We start from the raw sequence: 20,509 nt of genomic DNA on the forward strand, positions 1-20,509 counted from the left end.
CGCCCCCGAGGGGGACACGCCGCCCCCCCGATCCCCGGGGGAAAGAGCAGGGGGGGGAGGGGCCGGTTTTTTTTTTTTTTTTTTTTTTTTTTTTTTCTTGATCTAAAAATCATAAAGACTAAAACAAACAAATGTATAATGCAAAACGCGTGGATGCAGAAAAAGGATGACGGCGTGGTAAGGCCTTTGTATGTAGGAAGAAAAGATGGACATTTTCCGCCAAACAAACTCGAAGTCTTCTAGGAAAATCTATGATTTATGAGCTTGAAAAGTCGAAACGTTTTTTTTAAGACATGTTTGATAAGAACTTTTATAACAACTGAAGTGTGAACTGTGACATAGTTACTTGATTGTGCTATAAAATGGCTCTATGTGGCTAGCAGTCACTGATCACCTTTATTCCACCTGGCACTGATACAGCAATTCATGCTTTTTAAAGTTATCTATTACCTAAACAAGAAAAACATTGCAGTCACAAATATGTCTTTAATAGCATATCCTTACAGACAAGGACCAGTTACAACAACAAATCCCAGGGAGATCTTTGTTGATGACTAAAACCGGGAAAGAACATTTTAAATGAACACATTTCCAACGCTATACTTAACAAAAGAATAGTCATTTTAAAATCAATATGAAGCCTAAAATATAAACGACAAAACAGAGAACATGAAATTGTACATTAGCAAGATACATAATCTTGTATATGGAGGATTTTGTGAAGGACTATCAGCTGATCCATGTGATTCACAAAAAAACAAATGTTGCTTTCAAAATGTAGGGGGCACTAATCAGGAGATAACACAGCTGTTTTTTCACGTCTAAAACTAGTACTCAGACTAAGTTTTAAATCATTTTAACCAAAAATGATTTGGAAAATTACATTGTTCCAAGTTCTGTTAGTCTGTTTTTGCTGTAGGTTTCTAAACATGTCTGATATAATCTGCTTAGGAGTTTTTAAAGTTGGCTTACATTTACACTCTAAAACAAGAATTTACTGAAACCTTTATATTATTGAAGGCTGAAAAATATAACATGATCCTGTACTGTTTGCATTTACTTCACTCTCAGTCTGTCAAATTGACTTGCACAACCATTTATAACAAGTTTAAGGAAATAATACTTGACAAACATTTATTTTGTGAACAATCCCGTCGCCTTCCTTAATGTAACTGAGAATGTTTCACACAATTCAACACAATTTCAGGTCAAAAACTTCAGTGAAGAAACGGAGGTAAACTCCACACGATATCGTCCCCAAAAAGCAAGACGAGTTTCTCACTGCACACGACACTTGTTGGGTTTCTTCTTTCGACCCGATGCCATCATCTCCTGATCCACCTCCATCTTCAACGTGTTCTTCCTCTCCATCTCATTTTTCTTCTGCATCTCCAAAGCTCTTCGTTCGCTCCTCTTTGAGGCCTGTTTTGCTCTCCTAAACATCCATTTGGTGTAGTGTTTGCCATGGTTCTCCTGAACCATCTGATCAATTTTCTCCAGCAGCTGGCGGACTTGTTCCTCACTTGCCACTTCGTTGTTGAAGACATGATATCTACCGGAAAAAGCCATGACAAACTCTTCGAGGGCTGAACTCTTTGAAATAAACTCCTCAATAGTTTGTTTCTTCAGTTTGTCTCCATGTGTGAACAACAGCAATGAATATCGGGCAGCCTCAGAACCAAACATCTTCAGAATAATCTTCATGGTTTCTTCCTCCTCCTTGGTGAATCTTCCAAGCTTCTTAACCACCAGAAAGACATGAGGACCCGGAGCACTCAAAGAGATGCATGTTTCAATTTTCTCCAAAACTTTCTTCTCCTGGAAATTGGTGTCAAACAGCCCCGGCGTGTCAACTACTGTAACCTTTCGGCCTAAGACCTCTGCATCAGCCTTCTTACAATCGACTGTCCAGGAAGACGGACACGCCACCGACTGGAACACTTCATTTCCCACTATGGTGTTTCCTGTGGCACTCTTCCCTTCTCCGGTTTTCCCCAGCATTACAATCCGGAGTGTGTCCTTGCTGCTCTCCTTCGATCCTGCAGACAAACACAGCAACAACTTTGGTGTCTTTTTTTTCTTGTGTTGTTGATGATTCTGTATGAGTCTGAAGTCTGAGGAAACAGTTTGATCACTGTACTAAGCAAATGTAACAACATTTTTAATTGGATGGCTCAAATTTAACAAAGACTAGACGCCACTCACACCAATCCCAGTGTGGAAAACCAAAAAGGAAATATCATGGGGACTTAAGCTAAAATAAAATCCCAGTAGAAGCACAGAAAGTCAGTAACATATGATTTCTAGGTTACATAAAAATAATAATAATAATAATAATAATAAACATCAGTTTACCATCTGATCTAACCTTTGAAATACTTTTTTTATGACTATAGGTTACAATACATACATGCGATTAAAAGGAAACTGAAAACCAGGATCATCATGATGAAAAACTGATCTTTATTTATGTAAAACAATAAAAAAGAAAGCCAAACTGACCTATAGAAGGAAAACAAAAACATGTCACCAGCAGTCAGTAAATCAGAATAAAAACTACCCATAAAACCTCAAATTAATAAGCCAGTATGCTGAGACCATGAATCAAACTGGTATCATTAATGTGAAATAAATCAGTATGAAAGCTGAATAGTTTTCTATGTTTAAAATAGAAAGAAGACTTTTATTTTCATGTCATTTTTGTCTTTATTTCTAATTTGTAAAATGTCAGAATGTTACAATTGGTAACAAAATCACAATCATTTCATATTAAATAGATGTACATAATAAAACAATGATGTGCTCCCTCGCCAATCTATTTATCACCTGATTGGTGTTTGACTTTATTTCAGAGACAATGTACAGCTTCCCAAGATCTCCAGATTTGGATCCCTTAATATTTAGAGAATCCTCAATATATGGAACAGGATTACATACAGCTGCAGTACATATAGTTGTAGTTCAACAGTCTTTCAGACAGTTAAAAAAAGATTCATACTCATATATAGCATTTCCTTTCAGGAATAAACAGGAATGTAGCATTTAATTAGACAAATCTATTTTTGTCTTATCAAGCATGTTTGTTTACCGACTTAATCTATGCAAAATCAAGTTGACAGAAAAGAAGCTGCTGAAAGCTTTATGTATTTCTACATTAATCAGAGGCAGACTGAGAGCTGAATTTGCCCCTCTAGTGTTATTGAATGTGACAGCTTTTGCTAACTGATATTGTCAAAGCTCCAACAGCAGCTCCGACTGCAGCTCCGGCAGCGATCCCAACTGCCACTCCGATTGGTCCGCCAAACACACCCAGCACACCTCCAATGGCGGCACCGCAGGTCGTGGCCACAGCGATTGTTGGTGCGGCGAGGAATTCGTTTGACTTCTCAGCTCGGGTGCGTGCCTCCTGGTGGTAGTGCATGATCACCTTGGTCTCCTCCCTGCGGTAAACGGCTTCACTGTACTTGGCTCTGAGCTGGTCCAGCTCCCTCTTCTGCTGCTCTTCCATTTCCTTCAGTATTCGCTCCTTTTCCTTCAATATGGCGGCCTCTGCTTTTTCGAACATTGCATTTGTGTAGTACCCTCCGCCATTGGCCTCAACCATCTCTTCAATCTTGTCTAAAAGCAAGTAGGTCTGCTTTGGGTCTTTGATCTCGTTGTTGAAGACGTGGTATCTGCCCTGGCACTTGTCAATCAGGGCTCGCAGGTCTGCGCTCTCTGAAATAAAGTTTTCAATGGTCTGATTCTTCAACTGGTCTCCATGAGTAAACAGCACCATTGTGTACCTCTGAGCATCTTCTCCAAAGGTGTCCTGGATCATCTTGACGGTATCCTTCTCCTCCTGCGTGAACCTGCCCAACTCAAGAGTCACCAGGAAGGCGTGAGGACCCGGAGCGCACAGAGAGATGCACATCTTGATTTTCTTCAGCACGTCTTCTTGAGTAAAGTTTGTGTCAAACAATCCTGGCGTGTCGATAACGGCCACATTCCGACCGTTAACGACCCCCCGGGCTTTGTGGCATTCTGCCGTCAGAGAAGATGGAGACAGGTCTGACTCAAAAGCCTCCCTCCCAAGGATGGTGTTTCCTGCGGCACTCTTCCCAACTCCAGTCTTCCCGACTAGAATAATTCTCCTCTCCCTTGGATCTATTCCGCTTGTGAACCCTGTTGGATAGAAGTACACCATTCATCATAACAGTGCTGCACTGCTGGCTGCACTGTGCACACACCAGAAGAAAACTGATCTCCAATGAGATAATACTCTGCTAATGTAACACCTGAAATAACATGTTTTATTTAGATGCTGTTTCAAATTCTACATTCATTTATCAAGAGGGTAAAATGTATTCAGACCAACTTGGATACATATATCCAGGTATTATGTTTTTCTTTGCAGGTTTTCTAGTAGGTGCATCAAAGTAAAAATGAATCGTAATTCTGGGTCTTTAAAGGCTGAATTTAAAATAGGATGTATTTTAAATGAGATTCATGAGGTTTGTTTTTCTCTTTATTCCTTCTTCTGTTAAGCTCATTTTATAACAACTTTTGTTGTTTTGGATAAGCCATTGTTTGTTTTTTATCTCTGAGCTGGATCTTCAACTTTCAAATCTCTGAGTCACTGCCACAAAAATGCTGTGTCATACTTAACTCGTGATGTTTTTTTTTTTTTTTTTTTTTTTTTTTTTTAAACAGGAAGAATGTCTAAAAATAGATTAAATTTGGACATTTGACAAAAAAAGGGCTTCACTTTCCTTTCAGTTTTTTTGCTAAAATTTTGAGGTGTGCTCCTGTTTTTCTGTGTTTTTTTTTACTTTAAAATCTTGTGCTTCATGATTAGCAACAATAGTCTGGATAAAACATACCTATTTCTCCAAACAAGCAAAAACCCCCCAAAAAAATCTATTTGGAGTTTCAATTAAAACCTTTTTTTTTTTTTTCCTACAGATGAACTTTAAATTTCAAACAACTGCTAAATTTATCAAAATTTATCAGACAGCAATATTTCTTTTGGGTCACCACATGATCTTTAGGTATGTCTGCAGAGCATAGTGTTGGTAAAATGCTCAAACATAAACAATTCATATATTTTTAGATTTACCATTAAACCAACATGATTAATTTCAATAAAAACCCCAACTTCTTTCAAGCTGACATGCTGAAAGTACTGCTGAGATGGATGCATTTGAACAGAAACCGGAAAACACATTCTGAGTTAAGAATGTCAGCCCGACCTCTTAAACCAAAGGCAAAAAAAAAAAATGTCTTTTCTTACCGGCAAATTTTTTCCCAGACATGTTGAAAGTCCCAGCTGTTCCTACTGTTCTTCGTCTTGTTTTGAATGAGCCTGTCTTCCTCACACCTGAGCTATCTTACCTCCAAGGGGGCGTTCCTTTTGTGTCTTTTTTTAGCTGGAAATATGCACGAATAAGATGAGGTCAAAAGGAAAAAAACAAAACAAACAAACAAAAAAAAAAAAAAAAACAAGAGTAATCAGATTTAGATAAAGTTAGAGCTCTAATTTTACACCTAAAACCTGGTGGGTTATGGTTGCCTCAGGTCGGCTCAGACTAAACTGGGCTAAAGGATCGTCTCTTGAACCAAAACTGGATCTGTTGGTTTGTAGCGCTGAAAACATTCCTTTCTACAACCTTAACACAACATGAAAATCAGGTTGAAGCAGATGTTTGTGAACCGTTCAGCTCTGCAAAAACTGAACAGGGAGTCAGGCAAAGGTAGGCTCTCCAGCATCTCAATCAGGTTGAGACCTGGACTTTGACTGAACAGTTGCAACACAATGATTATTTGCTTCTTCGGTGATTTGTTTGCACACACCAGTTGATACTCTGGCAGGTTTTTCCACTGTGTTGTTGGTTTGTCTCATGAATCTGATTGGTGCAGCAGCATCCAGCTGCAGAACGCACGCAGTTAAACCTGTTTCTCTTGTCTTCTCTCTGAGGTAAATATCACCATTTGTAGAAGTTGGACATGGAAATTCAGCTTGTTTTCTGAAACAACACCTGCAACTGTTCCCTTAATTCTGGTCAAGCCACGCCAAAGAACAAAAAAAAAAAAGAAAAATATTTTGTATTGTTTGACACAGGTGTAGTAGGAGTAGGATGAAGGGAAGAAGAGCTGAAACCACGCAGTTTAGATTAATTCTGCTCAGCTCGGTGCAATACCTGCAAATCGCCACAGGGTGCCAGTATTTGCTCAGGATCAATACACACGTTAAGTTAAAAGTGGTGCTGATTGTCGGTGGTAGATTTGATGAAAGATTTTTTAAAGGAAAATTTTGCAATTTTTTTTTTGTTTTTTTGTTTTTTTACATTTGTTCTTGATGAAACGAATAACAATCACTGACATTAGAAATTATGATATCTAATTCATTTCATTATTATTCACTTATTTCTTCTTGCTATATGGTAATTTTATTTATTTTCTTATTTATTTATAATCTTATCCATCATTATAAGTATTATTTCTCAGAATGTTTCTGTGATGAACATATTTTGTCTACTTTTAATTTCTTTTTTTTAATTTACTTTTAAATGTTTATTTTATTTATTTACTATTAAGAATCCATTTCATTCATTTACAGATTTGTTTTTCACTTAATAAATTAGCTTTTAATACATTAGCACTACTGTTCCTCTTTTACATTTACAACCTATGTCATTAAAAACAGTTTATTTCTGCTGTGCCAATTCCCAGCAAATATCATTTCAAGACATTTTATAAAGCAATTTAATCAAGTTCACTTCTAGGAACTTATAATTCAATGATCCAGTTATATAGATTCAGTTGAAGCATGTGTACCTGTAGCTCCGAGGTGAAATATCAGTCCTGCCCTCTTCCTTTTACTGAATTAATTTTCCCAAGAGATTTTATCCCCAGTGGAAATCAGATCTCCCTGATGAAAGCAATCTAAATGCTGATGGTGTCCTCTTTGCACAGCCTTCCCTTTGCGTAATAAACATTTACTTCACACTGATGAGTTAAAGTATAAGAGGATTTAAATTTAAAGTCCCAAGCATGGAAAAAAAAAACAAATCCCCCTCATGGTTTCAGAGTGAACATTGCATTGAGAGCAGCCAGTTATAATAATGAATCATTAGCATACTGTGACATTTCAGAGCAGTTGGTGTGTGATGGGGGACCTGCCAGAAATCCGAAGGCTTTCAGGCTCACCTTTCCCGGTGATTTTTTGTTTTTTTTTTTTTTTTTTTTTTTAGACCTGCACCTCTACTTTTCTTTTGTTTCTATTTTTTCTGACTTTAAATACTGAATCCTTCAGCATGTTATTCTCATGTCAAATTCGGCTCAAATGTCAGGCAGGGTTGACGAGGTAGTTGGCTGAAGTTTTTTCATGGAACCAACCAGAGTCCAGCCGGTTGAATTCAGCTCACTTATATTTGACTTTCCGCTGCTTGACAAGAGCACAGAAGGAGCTGCTAGGCAGTCTGTACATGAAGAAAAGAATCAGCTGTAAAGAACCCACAGGATGTTTCCCCCACCACCTTGCTTTACTGCTTGCCTGATCTTTACACAAAATGGGCTTATTATTAAAACCTTTGTCGAAAAGCAGAGGATTTATTTTTTTGTTTTGCCAAACAAAACGATGAGTCGCACAAAATGAGTCTTATACATGTTGTGCTGTACGTCATCAGATCTTTTCTTGGTAGAGCATCAGTCAGCTCCCTGATGAGGGGTTTACTGAGGCGGAGCCGACTGAAGCACTGCTCCCTCTGGGAGGATGCCGGGGAAGTGAAAATCCTCTGAGGACGGCAGGTTTTTCCACATGATGAGCCCAAGAATGTTTGGTCCGACCTGACGTTCCGCCCTGCCTGAAAGGAGAAACACACTGAGTTTAAAATAACACTCTAAATCTACAAAAACATCAACTTTTTTTTATAATTAAGTTTATGAAACTCTGGTTTAAGCAGTTAATCATTTTCAATTCTGAATCGCCACCATCTAACATAATATAGTGATGCTTAAAGAAGTCGTGGTCCTGAGGGACACAGTTTATTTTGAAAAATGAGACGCTGTGTAGATGTTGCAGCTCACGCCTCTAACAACTCAACATGCAAACAACAGAACTGCTGACTTCTGGTACCTGAACAGCAATTCTTATCTTCTGGTCCTCCCAACATGACAGGCACAATCACATGTAAGTGGTCGTCCTTCCAACTACTCCTTTTCATTCAAAACTTTTATTCATATCAACACGTGACATATTCATTTTATTAAACTGTAAGTTAATGAAATAAACAAATGTGACACTTTTCTTATATCTCTTCCTCCCTTCTTATAGTTTTTCCTATTTACAATCCATTTTCGGGTCGTTCTCTCTGATTTGAGTCTATTATGCCAGACTATTCCCCCTGATCTTTCAATACAACCTTATTTTCCACTTCATTCCTCTTCACAGATCCTTATTGTCATGTGTATATAATTATCTCTCTGTATAACACAATGTTTTATCCATTTTATCCTCCTCCTCACTCCTTGAAATCCCCTTTTATCCCAATATAAATCAATATTTATCATTCTTATCATCCCTTTTCTCTCCTCGTTCCTCATACTCATCCTCCTCCAGTCTTGTTTTGATCACATCAGTGTTCTTTACTACATTTATCCCAAACCTTAATATCACTATTTGCTTCCTTCTCTTCAAACCTATTCCTCACATTTGTCTTTCTCGTCTCTCTGATTCAGATGTATTTTAATCACACTAATCATCCTCATTCCTCTTCGTATTTCCTGTTCATCCCAGTCGTTCTCTTCATCCCTTTTTAGAGACCGTTTTCAATATTCATTTTGGCCCTCATTCCTGTTTATTGACCCTCATCATCACATTTGCATTCATCCTTTTTTACGATCAATCTCATAACTATTAATCCCACTTATCCTCTTCATCACCATTTTTACCTCTTCTGATCACATTCTTTCCTCCCATTTCTCATTTTGAGGCTGTTTAATAAACCTAATGCTCCTCGTGCCACAGTGAGGCGCTCTATCATCCCACCCATCTTCAGCATCCCTCTTTGTTGTGCTTAATCTAATTATCTTGTGTACAACCATTTTCATCCCACTCATCTTTTTATATCAAACATCTCTTCCCTTTATTTCTCATCACTTCCTGTTGTTGAAAGATTTCAGTCATTCCTCTGTAGCGGGTCATTCAGCTGAGCGATCCTCTGACTCCAACCAATATTTTCCACATCGCGGCTCAAATTTATCTCCTGGGCTTTCAGCCCCTTTAAGACTCACCTGTAATGTGTTTACAGAGACACAGATGAGTTCATGTGGATGCGTTATGGATCCATTCCTACCGCTGTAAAGGCCTCAGATTGATTATTGAGTTGTAGCAGAAGGCCAGCAGCAGCTTTCTGTTTGAATCATGTTGGTTGCCTCAGGGGAGCATTAAGTCTTGTTTGCCTCTCAACTTTCTCCACTGCCCCTTCTTTGAATCCTATTGCGCTGGCTGGTTTCTTTTTCTTCTCCTGTCAGCTGAAGTTGATGGGCGTCGGACCCGAAGAGGCCAAACAAAGACAATAATCGACGGCACATAGGTGGCAGTTTTGGCTTACAGCATGTCGGTTTTAGCATATGCAAAAAAACAAAATAGAAAGAGCTAAAAATATGCAGAGTAGATACTTAAACCTTTAGATTTTTACAGAATACTGACAAAAGCAGTATAAATTCTGATGCAGAGAACTTACTACAAATTTTGCGTATTTCTATTGAAGAAGTAATTCAGGCTTACTATGTGATTTAAACCATATTGCTATGCCTAGGTAGACTATGAGGTGAGCATTGAACGTTGCTGCTAATTTTCAGACAATATAATCAGAGTAAAGTTTTTGCTAACATCTTTCTTCTCTTTTTTAGAAAGTACAATTCCCTTAAGAAATATTAATATGAATGTGCATATTCCTCCTACAGTTCAAAAATATCTTAAAACTTTTCAAGGACACTGGGGTATTTTTTTGAGAACAGCTCTTAGCTGGACGTGCGTCATCTCGAATGCCCCAGATGGTTCTGCATCAAAAAACCTTCGTTCCTCGAAAGCTGACAGAACCGCATGGAGGGATTACTTCAGGAAATTTAGTCAAGCTCTACATTGCAGAATTACACAGATGCCGCTTCAAACTTCACTGTTAAAAAAAAAAACAAAAAAAAAAAAACAAGCCTTATGTTAACCCTGTTCAGAAGTGGAGTCCACTTCTCTGTGCTCAGAGGGATCCGGGACAAACCATCACACAGTGGAAAGCAGACTGTGGTCAGACAGATCAGCGTTCCAGCTTTTTGTTGGAAGGAACAGAGCAGAGAAGCATCCAGTTTGTATCAGTGCCCTTGGCAAAGCTCACTTCCAATTCAATGTGTCATGGTGGCATTAATAGAGAAAAGTCCAGTAGAGATCGTAGAACAACAAACTCCTTGAGGAACAAATCTTTTCTCCATCATGTAAATGCAATTTCTTTATGCAGGTGGCCACATCTGGCACACATGTCCAAAGGCCTGAGGATGAAAATGACATAAAGATATTTACTTTGTAACTGTTTACTCATTGAGGCATTACTATCCTTTGTTTTCTGAAACCAGGCTTTGTTGGATGGATTCTTTTTTTAATCTCCTCTCAGACTGGTGCACCCTGGACCTTCTCTCACAGTAAAATCAGCAGCTCTAAACGCACACATAACCCTTTGCTACACTTTATGAGGTTAATCGTTAGTGCAACATGTGCATGGGCGTGCTGTAATTAGCAGATTCACAACAGTAACTTCCAGCATGGGCAACAGAAGCATTGAGGCTTCCCTCTGTTCCCCCAGCTCATGCATTCAACATCCACAAGGAGCTGAGCTTTATTAACCGAGACCATCTCAGTCTGATGTATAAATGCAGAATTAAAGATCCGTCAGCTTCCGAAGGGTTTGTGTGAAATTAGGCGCAATTTCACACAAACATTTGAATCCTAAGATTCAAATGAAACAAACCATAATCCTCATTAAACATTAAACCTAATGTGTAGAAAGTGTAAGCAGATTAAAATGTGTATTTAAATAAAGTCAGAACAATGTGATTAATTTTAAGAAGAATGTTTGCCCTACATATTACATGTTAATCCATATGTTCATATAGTGTACATCTGTTGATGTTGGATTTGACTGGGTGATAAGTAGGTGAAAATCATGGTTCACATTAGGAGATCATGTCCTGCAATCAGAAAAAAAAGACAATTTCATTTGTAATTCATCTCATAAAAATGTTTAAATGTCCTTTGATCCACCATCCATCCATCTATTTCCTTCTGTTTAGTTGAGGTGACATCATAGCAGCTCCAGGTCAGTAAGCCAAGCATCACTCTTCTACACAGGGCAGGTGATTTCCGATCTGACTGCTTGTTAGGAATTAAACATGGCAGCAGGAAAGTCATTTTGTAGAGACAGATACATAGATTTAACTACTTTTAAATAGCCTATTAGAATATAAAGTTATTAAAAGACAAGACAATGTCGACTGAGAGCCATGTTAAAGCAGGTACGTGAATATATCGGCACATTACTTGTCACAGATTAATGCATGGGACTCCAAATCTCTGTTTTCCCATCTACACACACAGACACAAATAATTCTAAAATCTCCTCTTTGGTGGAAGTTTTTATAAATAATAATTTTTACTGAGTTTTACTGTGGATGAAAGGTCAAAACACATACACATTTATTTGATTTCCTAGATATCTGCCTACGTGTAGATTAAGCTTCAGGTAACTGCTTTCATTCTCTTATTGTTTGCCTCCCTGGTTTAGTTCAACACTCCCCAAACCAACAAAGAAGCAAACCTCAGACCACACTCCCCACCGACCTGGAGCATCCCATGCCATTCAACTCAAACATCCCTCTCTTCTGCAGCAGCATCTCGCATCCACTGTGGCCTCTGGCCAGAACATACACATAACTCTTGCAGTGGGTTCTGGGTTTGTTCCTGGTGCTATTCCCAATGGAGTGTGCTTGGGGAACCTCCAGTAGGCATCCAGGAGCCATTCTGATCACAGTTAATCACCTCAGATGAGGCTCTCTCATAGGATGCAGCTCCTTATCTTCAAGGCAGAGCCCTGCCACCCTGCAGAGGAAGCTCATTTCAGCCACTTCTATCCAGAATCACATTTCACTCATGATCCATTTCTCATGAACAATGGTGAGGGTCGAACCATAGATGGACTATTGAATCCAGAGCGTCATCTTTCAGCTTGGCTCCTTTTTCACCACGACAGATTGGAGTAACATGCTGTAAGATATCCAGAAGAGGAACCATACTAACAAGCAAAATAAAAACTAGAAGAAGTGCAGAGCTGAAACAAACTGAGCCGATGATATTTTAACACTACATTCAATCGCCAAAATTAGCAGTTTTGGCTGGTAAATATGGTAGAAGGGCCAAAACAAAAGAGTAAATTCCATGTTCCCCTGCTGAGACTGAGACAAACAGCGCTGCAGCTACCTGTTCCTTATTGGACCAAATGGACCATAATCAAGACAAATGTGGTCTGCTGCTTCGATTACATCCATATGGCTCGGGGCTTGTGCAGACTCTCATGTTTCAGCTCAATCAAATCAATAAGTTATTTATCGCCACCAACACTCCGATGATGCAGAGAAACGGTGGGGGTGTAGGCAATTCATTTGGCCTCCCGATAATCAGAAGTGTTTTATGGCTTTCCTCTGAACAGCAGAGCATAATTTCCCACTGAGCAGAACTGCTGGGGATCCTTCATAGATCTCAGAGAGGTGAGCTGTTTTACAGGAGTCTCATTGGTCAATTTCATTTTATTTAAAAGAAAATCCATGCTCAAAGCTATTTGAAATAAAACTTTTCCTGGGAAACAAGGCTTCTGTTTTGTCAGTGGAAAATAAACATTAGGTCAACAGCAGTTAGTCAAACAGTTTGGCTTAAGGCGAGCTCCTAACAGGGTGGTAAACCATCTCAGCCCTGATCAGCCTTTGAATTAATGAGAGGAAACAGTAAGAGGAGGGGGGAGCTGTGGAACAGTATGCAAATCTGTTGCTCTGCAGCACAAATTGTTTTCACCCAAAGCTTCACATCCTCTTTTGATCAGAAACCACCTATAACGCTCGCCATGTTTTAGAGTCAGTTACCATGGTGATATGAACAGGTAGCTGCAGATGCAGCTTTTTCAAAAGTATTCCCCTTGAAGTGTGTCACCTTACAACTTCAAAGTATTTTAATGGGACTTTGATTGAGTAATTTAAACTATTAGATTAAAATCTGAATAGTGTGGCATGCGTTTATATTCAGCCCTATTTAATCTGACACTCTTAAATAAAGTCCAAAGCAACCAATTGCCTTCAAAAGTCACCTAACTAGTAAATACCGTACACTTGTGTGATTTATTTGTAATATAAATCAAGCTTTGTTTGTGAAGGTCTCAAAGGTTGTGTTAGAGGTGATGTGTGACAAATCGCGAAGGAAGTTGTGAAGAGGTTTAAAGGGAAGTAGATCATTAAAACAAGTTTAGGAAATCTGGTGGAGTTTGTGTAAATCATCAGAAAAAAAAATCAAGCATACGGACATGCAGAAGAATTTGTCATGAAACTGTTAATAGTCAGGCATTCTGAAAATCTGACTTTTATGGGGAAGTGGCTAGAAGCCATTAATCATAAATATATACACATCTAGAGCTGCAATGGAGGAAAACACATTAAAGTATTAGAATGGTGTAGTCAAAGTCTTGAGCTAAATCCAATCAGGAATATCTAACAACACTTAAAAAAATATATTCAGCTTGAGGCAGACATATTTCTCAAAAACAAACTGGCGAATATTTCAGTCAGTAGATATGCAGATAAGAACTCCAAAGGTCTTACAGCTGCAACTGCAGCAAACAGTGGTTGTATTGTAAGCAGTTCACCTGAATACTATTTACTGAATAAAATGCATGCCAAACTTTTCAGACCTTTATTTTAAAAAAGCATGTGTGGTTTTCATTCCACCTTGTAATCTTGCTCATTTTTTACTTTACCACCTGCATTTCCAATAAAATAGTTTGTGGTTGGAATGTGTGAAAATGAGGAGACTAAAAGTTTAATGAGCATGACTAGTTCTGGAAGGTTTTACTTCACAGTGTTTGCTCTTGTTGTGATTTAAGTTGTTTGATTAATTTTGCTGACATCCCCCTGACTGAGGCCATTACCTGAAAAATATCAGACTATTTGCTAAGATAAATCTATGGAAACATTTCTGAGGATTCAGAATGTTTAAGCACAGCTAAGTAAGACATAAGCTCTGTATGTTCTGCTACTACATGATATGAATTGTGCCAAAAGTCTTATCACAGACAGAGTAAATGAATGCGCCCTACACCCACCCATCAGTCAGTTGCAGAGCAGATAAAGGTTAAAACCCAGGAGCAACTTGTACAAAGCCAGCGAGCTACAGCATACAAACATGGAGATAACCACGCAGACATCTCAACAAAAAAAACAAAAAAACATCTAATTCACAGATAAAGTTGCATTTTTCTGTAAAAGCATTCTACAAGAAACGGCGAATCCTGTTTACAGTTCAGAGCTTATCAGGATCGAGCACCATTATGGTTGTCAGTGAGTTGTGAAAACGAGAGCAAAGTTCAACTTCAAATGGATGAATGAAGTTTGGACCTTATTTTCTTTACTGCTGACACTTTTCACTAGATAGAAAAACAATATTTAAAATCATCAACACAGTCTTCTTTTAAACTTAAATTGGTTTGTATTCTGTATCCATACATTTGATAAAGCAGATCATATTTAGATCATATTTCTCAAGTAGTTCAGTTTTTTCAAGTTTCTACATCATAATTACTTATGGGGTACCACAGGGTTGGGCAGATGGGCATGGGCATAATTTTTCACTTGAGCAACACTGCCAAAATTAGAGGTGTCCACTCTATGAGTAATGCAAAAAACTCAAACAAAAAAACAAATAAAATAGTTTAGATTACTTTGAGGTTGAACTATTTTAATTCTGTGAAGAAAAAAAAAGTACATGCTAAATCTGGAGGTTTAGAGTCCTTGTCAAATGGCGATTTCACTAAAAACTGGATCTTTTTTTCAAATTCCAATCTTTTTTTGTTAAAATCTCTCTTTTTCTTACCGTTTATTCAATGTCACATGATATAAAGCACTTTGAAATGACTTGCCGCTGACATGTGCTATACAAATAAAATTTGATTGATAAAGCCAATCATAAAATGTTAAAGTACAAACTGCTAAATACTCAAGTTTCAACCATATCAAAGATCTGCTTCTTCCATGTGTTGCAAACAGAGCGCTTCACACCCAAAACTGTTTTCCCAACAAGCAAACTATGAGATTACCAAAGACATTCTAAGCAGTTTTCTTCCCACTGCTAATTTTACGCTCTCAGCTCTACATGTATGCATTATTCACAGCTATTACTGTCATTAACTTGTGTTCTGAGTTTTTCATTATTGGGAGAAATGATGACTCAGTCAATGGAAAACTTTATTTGCTCTTTCTTATGCAAAAACCCCAATATTTAAAGGGTCTGTCAGCTGCAATGACACAGAAAAATCACAGAACTCTCATGCAGGAAGGTGAGGGTGTTATGCTTCCTACAGGACGAAAACTGTAATGAGCAGGTTGAAGGCCATGGAAAATGTGGTCAACATTCCCAGCAAGTAGGAAAGCGCTCTACTGGGCTGGGGAAAGGCCAGGATGTAGGCAAAGCTGTGGAAGATCCGAGAGGCTGTGAATACACGGAAGTGAATCAAAGCGATGGAGAGTTTGGGTCCAGACAGGGCGTAAAGCAGACCGATGAAGAAGAATGGAATGATGTTCTCCAGGTCGTTGTGGTGACACCTGCAGGATTAAAAAAAAAAAGAAAAAAAAAGTGATACATATTTCCAAGATACCAGGTTATTTTCAAGCATTTCATTTACAAAGGGTTTGCATACAGGAGCAAATCTTTTATCATTTCAGGAAGTAGTAGCAGGATCTGGTAATGGCGGTTGATGTCCTTTTTGTCGGAAATGTACTTTTTCTTCAACACTCAGGACAATTTATAAGATGAAATGAACCTTTACAGGAAGACTTCGCCAACATTGCATATTTTCTGGGAGTCTACTGCAAACGGCCGATACCTGATGCGATCTGTAGATGTGACATCTGTGTTTTACTGTCGGAAACTGGTTTGTCAGACACAAACCTGTTCCCCCGAGGGACAAACACAAGCAGAGTGGTGTGTTGTCTGTTTATCAGAGGTGACAACGAGCATGACACACAGTGCCAGCTCCACAGGTCACTGTGAGGCTCTCAAACAGGAAGGAGGAAATCATGTGTTAAACTAGGAACACCAACAGGCAGAGGAGGGTGTCCTCCAACGCTCAGATTTTTAGGAGCTGCCAAATATGTCATTAACACACCTGGTGTGTATGCATTGGCAGGTGTTTTTAATGGCCTGTTGCATAATATAAGAGAGCCATTTTGAAATGGAAGCAGAAAATGCACAAGCTGCTCCCTCTACAAACATCTGCATGAGTCAGCAAAATCAAAGTCACAGTAACTGCAAAAATGATGATTAAAAACAAACTGTCCAAAGGTATATCTGAAAATACTACACCTGAAATATGTTTTGGAATGATGCAAATGCATCTCATAAGTCACTCATGGTCTAAAAGTATCAGTTTCTCAGTAGTGGCATCTTAATCCCAGTAGGATGCAAACAAATGATCCGAGTATTCTTAAAGTAAATAATCATTCCCGCCTTTCTCTTAATGGAGGTCAGATCACAGAGGCAACATGCTCTGGAGAGAACCCAGCCGTTCCTCTCCACACTCGCACCGTACAGCTCCTCTTGGGGAAACCTGAGGGGTTTCCAGACCAGAAGGAATTTAAAATCCCTCTGTGGAGCTCTGGATGTGCCCTCGGGTGTCCCTCCATTGGGTTTGGAAAACTTCCATGTGGAGGAACATTTTAGGTTCCATTGCCGTAGATAAGGGTTGGAGCACACAGTGGATAGCCGAGAAAAGCAGGAGCTTCACCGTTCAGTTTGGCTTCTTCCTTACCTCAATAAAAAAACAGAGCAATGAAATCATTGCTGCAGAAGAACCCTGATCTGTACATCCATCTCCTGCTCCAATTTAATATCATTCATGGGAAAAAAAATAAATAAATATTGGAACTCTTTTGTTTGAAACTGAGATGCACTTCTACACTGCAGGGAGCTTTCCATCTTCACAGATTTAAAACCTTGGCCTCCCAAATCCTTTAAGCCAAAAACGCTGACACAGCTCATGCTACATTGATCCAGAGACTGAATGGATGGTTCACACTCCTGCAAGAATTCAAAATAAAGTCCCTAAATAATGCTTTTAACCAAATCAGCCATGTTGACCTGATGTCTGCGTGTGCATTTAAAACCATCCAGGTTTTTACCCTGGGATTAAAGCAATCAAAGTATTACAGACACATGATGAAAGGTTTGTTTTATTGACTTTTTTTTTAATGTGTTGGAGTTTTATACAGAAAACATTCCTTCCTCCACCCATTCAACATGAGGGACTTCAAGATTCCAGTCAAGAGCCAAAGCTGGTATAAAAGGTAGAGCGTCTCACCTTTGAGCTCGCTCCACATCTGGATGAGCTCTCAGCATCTTCTTCTTCTTTTCCTCGTTAGTCTCTTTGGCAACATCTTCTTCGTTGGAGAAGGACTGAAAGGAGAGACGACATGTGCACATATTTCAATGAATCTGCATTCCAGGAATCCCAGAACCAGCATCAGAAAAACGGGAGAGCGCACTTTGAGTTGAAACTGTTGCAAGAAGGGGCAAAGGAAGTTTGTTATTGGTCTTCAGTTCTGAAACTTTTGCGCTGAATAACTTGTTTGGACACGTTGGACTACAGCAGACTGGACCGACTGGTTTGCAGAAATACTAGTATCATCTCACAAACCATTGTGACCAATCAGTAAGTGCAGATTCCAATGGTAAAACTTGAAACCTTAAAATAAAGAAACTGTTCTAAAAGGACAGTAACCCATTTGTGTTACTTACCCCTCTGGTGAAGCGGAAGTACACGGTCACGGGACCCATTAGCATCATCTTGAGTGTGACAATAGCAGCATAGGAGGCAAAAGCCTTGAATACCTCGTTTTCCATGAGTGTGGCCATTTCTACGGATTAACACCTGGTGAAGGTGGAAAGAGGAGGCAGCAGGGTGTTACTTTCAGCTGTAAAAAGCTGTTGGACTGATAGTTTTTCATGTACTGTCAACACCTCATGCAGCAACATTACCTGCCTTCACACAGCAAATGCAGTCACCAAATGCTTGAAACAAAACAAGCTTCAGTGAACCCACTCCCAGTTATACACTGACCCACATCAAGTTCATAAAAAATACAAAGCAATTAGGGAGCAAACAAGCCAAAAGTCATAAATCATGAAAAAACTTACAGTGTTCCTGCTCTGTTGTCTCTTGGCTGTGACTCTGCAGAAGTGGAGCAGGCTGGACAAGTTGCGTAAGGAAACCTCCCAGTTCACTCAGTGGGTGGGACTCAGTTACACTTCCTGTTTGGAGCCGACCTGCTCAGTTTCTCAGCCAATGAAAACTTCTCTTTGTGCAAAGACACACATTTTGACTTTGAACTTTTAGGTTTTGTGTTTGACTATTGTGTGAGAGTGACCACATAATACATAACAAAGAGTTTTGTCAGTTTAAAAGATTATTTTCTAACTATGCAATCATTTTTACAGTATTTTTCACCCAAACTGATCAGTAAATTGTCTTTTTTTAAACTCTTATCATCAGTGGAGGTATATATCTTTGAAAGTGCCCAGCTGGACCCACAGTATAAATCTAATTAGCAGGCTGGTTGTTATCAAAGAGGGAGAGAAATTACTATCTCCTTGTGTTAGCAGTGCTTAGCTTTAAGACACAACATGCAGCCGTAATGAATTTGCATCAAGCTGGCCTCACATATAAGAAACTCATCCAGTTGATTGGACTGTTTTCGGGATCATCAAGCTGACAGACGTAGCTACATGTTAAAGGACGACCAAGCAGGCAGCGCAAATGCCTGGATCATCTCCCTCCTGACAAGGGTGCTGTAGATAATCATGATGTGGCCACTTCAGAAATTGCTTAGTATTTTGCAGCAAGTGAGTGATGTAATGCCATCTGGACAAGAACTCTAGCAAACTTGTCTAAGATAAACATTGAAGAGAAACTGGAATTCTCCCAGAAATGCAAGGAAGGATTCCAGAAGACTGGTGAAAAGTTATTTTCCAATGAACTTTCTTTGTGATTGTTTGGGACATTTGGAACATCCATCTCATCCAAGAAAGTGGGCTTCCTCTCAAATCTGAAAAATAATGCAAAAAACATCCAGGTTTCCTCTGAACCTGGTAGGTGATGCAGATGAGTTCAAATTTATTCAGTACAGATGAAAGATGGGGCTGCAGTTAAAAAGTCTCTAAGACTTTGGTTTAAATATCTGAAGATACTGATTTACTGACTTCTTCATCCTCACTGGAAAAATTAGACTTTACTATCTGTTTTTTATACTGGTGGCCACCGCGCTTTGATGCTCAATTTCAGTCTTAAACAATTCACGGTTGTGCTCTGATTTTTTTTTCTTTAATGTCTTTTTCCGTGATTCACAATTTCAAACAAAGAATCAAATACAATCATTGTGAGATGCAACGACAAACATAATTGAAATGCAAAAGTTGTAAAAATGATGCCCTTAACGGTGAAGGACGTTCAGAGGAAGACACTCTCCATACTGAACGGCTTCTTGCCCTTTGGGCCAATCAGAGGCCTCCGTCTTGTGATTGATCTCTGAGGCTCTGTGGGAACTAAGGGGAGGGAAAATTGACGTCGTTACTAGTTGTAAGAATGTTCATGCCAAAGGGATCTATTCTTCCAGCCCATTGATTTGACGCCAGCAATGAATTTATTTCTCAGTCTTTGTTGAACTACTTTATCTCATCAGCAAGGATGGATTACCTGCTGGAGCAACACATAGGGTCTCCGACTCTCATTAGTAGATGATAGATGAAGCTGGAGATAACATCTCGTACATTTTTACTACCTTATAAGATCTCTTCAAATCCTGCACCGAGTCTCTAATATGTATAGAGAAAGAATAAAAACACAAAATTACCTCAAACATGCATTAAAGCAAACATATAAAGTGGTTTGTTTATCTCTCCGAGTCTAAATAAACTGCACTGTATCTTCCTTCGGATTCTGTGCCTCCTCAGCAGCAGGAGGTCTAACAGCCCTGAGATGTTTTGGAGCTCAGACTCTCTGGTCTGTTTCCAGAACCTGCAGCCCCAGAGGCGTTTCACTAAGACAGCAGGACCCAGACAATCCATCAAAATTCGTCCTCCTCTTGTCTTCAGCGCTCAGGGTGTTTTCCAATTGTCACTACAGGATTTAACAGTCTTGCTCCTCTGTGTCTCGCTGCAGATGGGACAGTCTGA

At 39.0% G+C, this 20,509-nt stretch overlaps 3 protein-coding genes across 3 annotated transcripts; all 3 read right to left on the reverse strand.

The window, feature by feature from the left end:
* Positions 1 to 1,278: 1,278 nt before the first annotated feature.
* LOC106959040 (GTPase IMAP family member 4-like) lies at positions 1,279 to 2,001 on the reverse strand. Its single transcript, XM_015051304.1, has one exon. The coding sequence runs from the start codon at positions 1,999 to 2,001 to the stop codon at positions 1,279 to 1,281; it is 723 nt and encodes a 240-aa protein (XP_014906790.1).
* Positions 2,002 to 2,437: 436 nt separating this feature from the next.
* On the reverse strand, positions 2,438 to 5,736 carry LOC106959039 (GTPase IMAP family member 7-like). Its single transcript, XM_015051302.1, has 2 exons — positions 5,273 to 5,736; positions 2,438 to 4,164 (listed from the first exon to the last, which is right to left on the reverse strand). Exons 1-2 carry the CDS (start codon positions 5,292 to 5,294, stop codon positions 3,197 to 3,199), a joined length of 990 nt encoding a protein of 329 aa, XP_014906788.1. The 5' UTR covers positions 5,295 to 5,736; the 3' UTR covers positions 2,438 to 3,196.
* A 9,773-nt stretch (positions 5,737 to 15,509) lies between these two features.
* On the reverse strand, positions 15,510 to 18,587 carry mgst1.2 (microsomal glutathione S-transferase 1.2). Its single transcript, XM_015051298.1, has 4 exons — positions 18,476 to 18,587; positions 18,077 to 18,209; positions 17,640 to 17,734; positions 15,510 to 15,885 (listed from the first exon to the last, which is right to left on the reverse strand). The coding sequence occupies exons 2-4, from the start codon at positions 18,191 to 18,193 to the stop codon at positions 15,639 to 15,641; spliced, it is 459 nt and encodes a 152-aa protein (XP_014906784.1). The 5' UTR covers positions 18,194 to 18,209; positions 18,476 to 18,587; the 3' UTR covers positions 15,510 to 15,638.
* Positions 18,588 to 20,509: the final 1,922 nt, after the last annotated feature.

This window comes from Poecilia latipinna, unplaced genomic scaffold, assembly GCF_001443285.1.
Source record: "Poecilia latipinna isolate Pla-1442-1.1 unplaced genomic scaffold, P_latipinna-1.0 Scaffold1040, whole genome shotgun sequence".
In the NCBI taxonomy this organism is placed as follows: domain Eukaryota; kingdom Metazoa; phylum Chordata; class Actinopteri; order Cyprinodontiformes; family Poeciliidae; genus Poecilia; species Poecilia latipinna.

Excerpts from the sequence above, each read along its gene's own strand:
- mgst1.2 (XM_015051298.1), bottom strand. The coding sequence starts at position 18,193 with ATGGCCACACTCATGGAAAACGAGGTATTCAAGGCTTTTGCCTCCTAT. Across the intron at positions 17,735-18,076 it reads ACTTCCGCTTCACCAGAGGG|TCCTTCTCCAACGAAGAAGA; the intron begins GTAAGTAACACA and ends CTCTCCTTTCAG. Across the intron at positions 15,886-17,639 it reads GATGTGGAGCGAGCTCAAAG|GTGTCACCACAACGACCTGG; the intron begins GTGAGACGCTCT and ends TTAATCCTGCAG.
- LOC106959039 (XM_015051302.1), bottom strand. The coding sequence starts at position 5,294 with ATGTCTGGGAAAAAATTTGCCG. Across the intron at positions 4,165-5,272 it reads GTCTGGGAAAAAATTTGCCG|GGTTCACAAGCGGAATAGAT; the intron begins GTAAGAAAAGAC and ends TCTATCCAACAG.
- LOC106959040 (XM_015051304.1), bottom strand. The coding sequence starts at position 2,001 with ATGCTGGGGAAAACCGGAGAAGGGAAGAGTGCCACAGGAAACACCATA.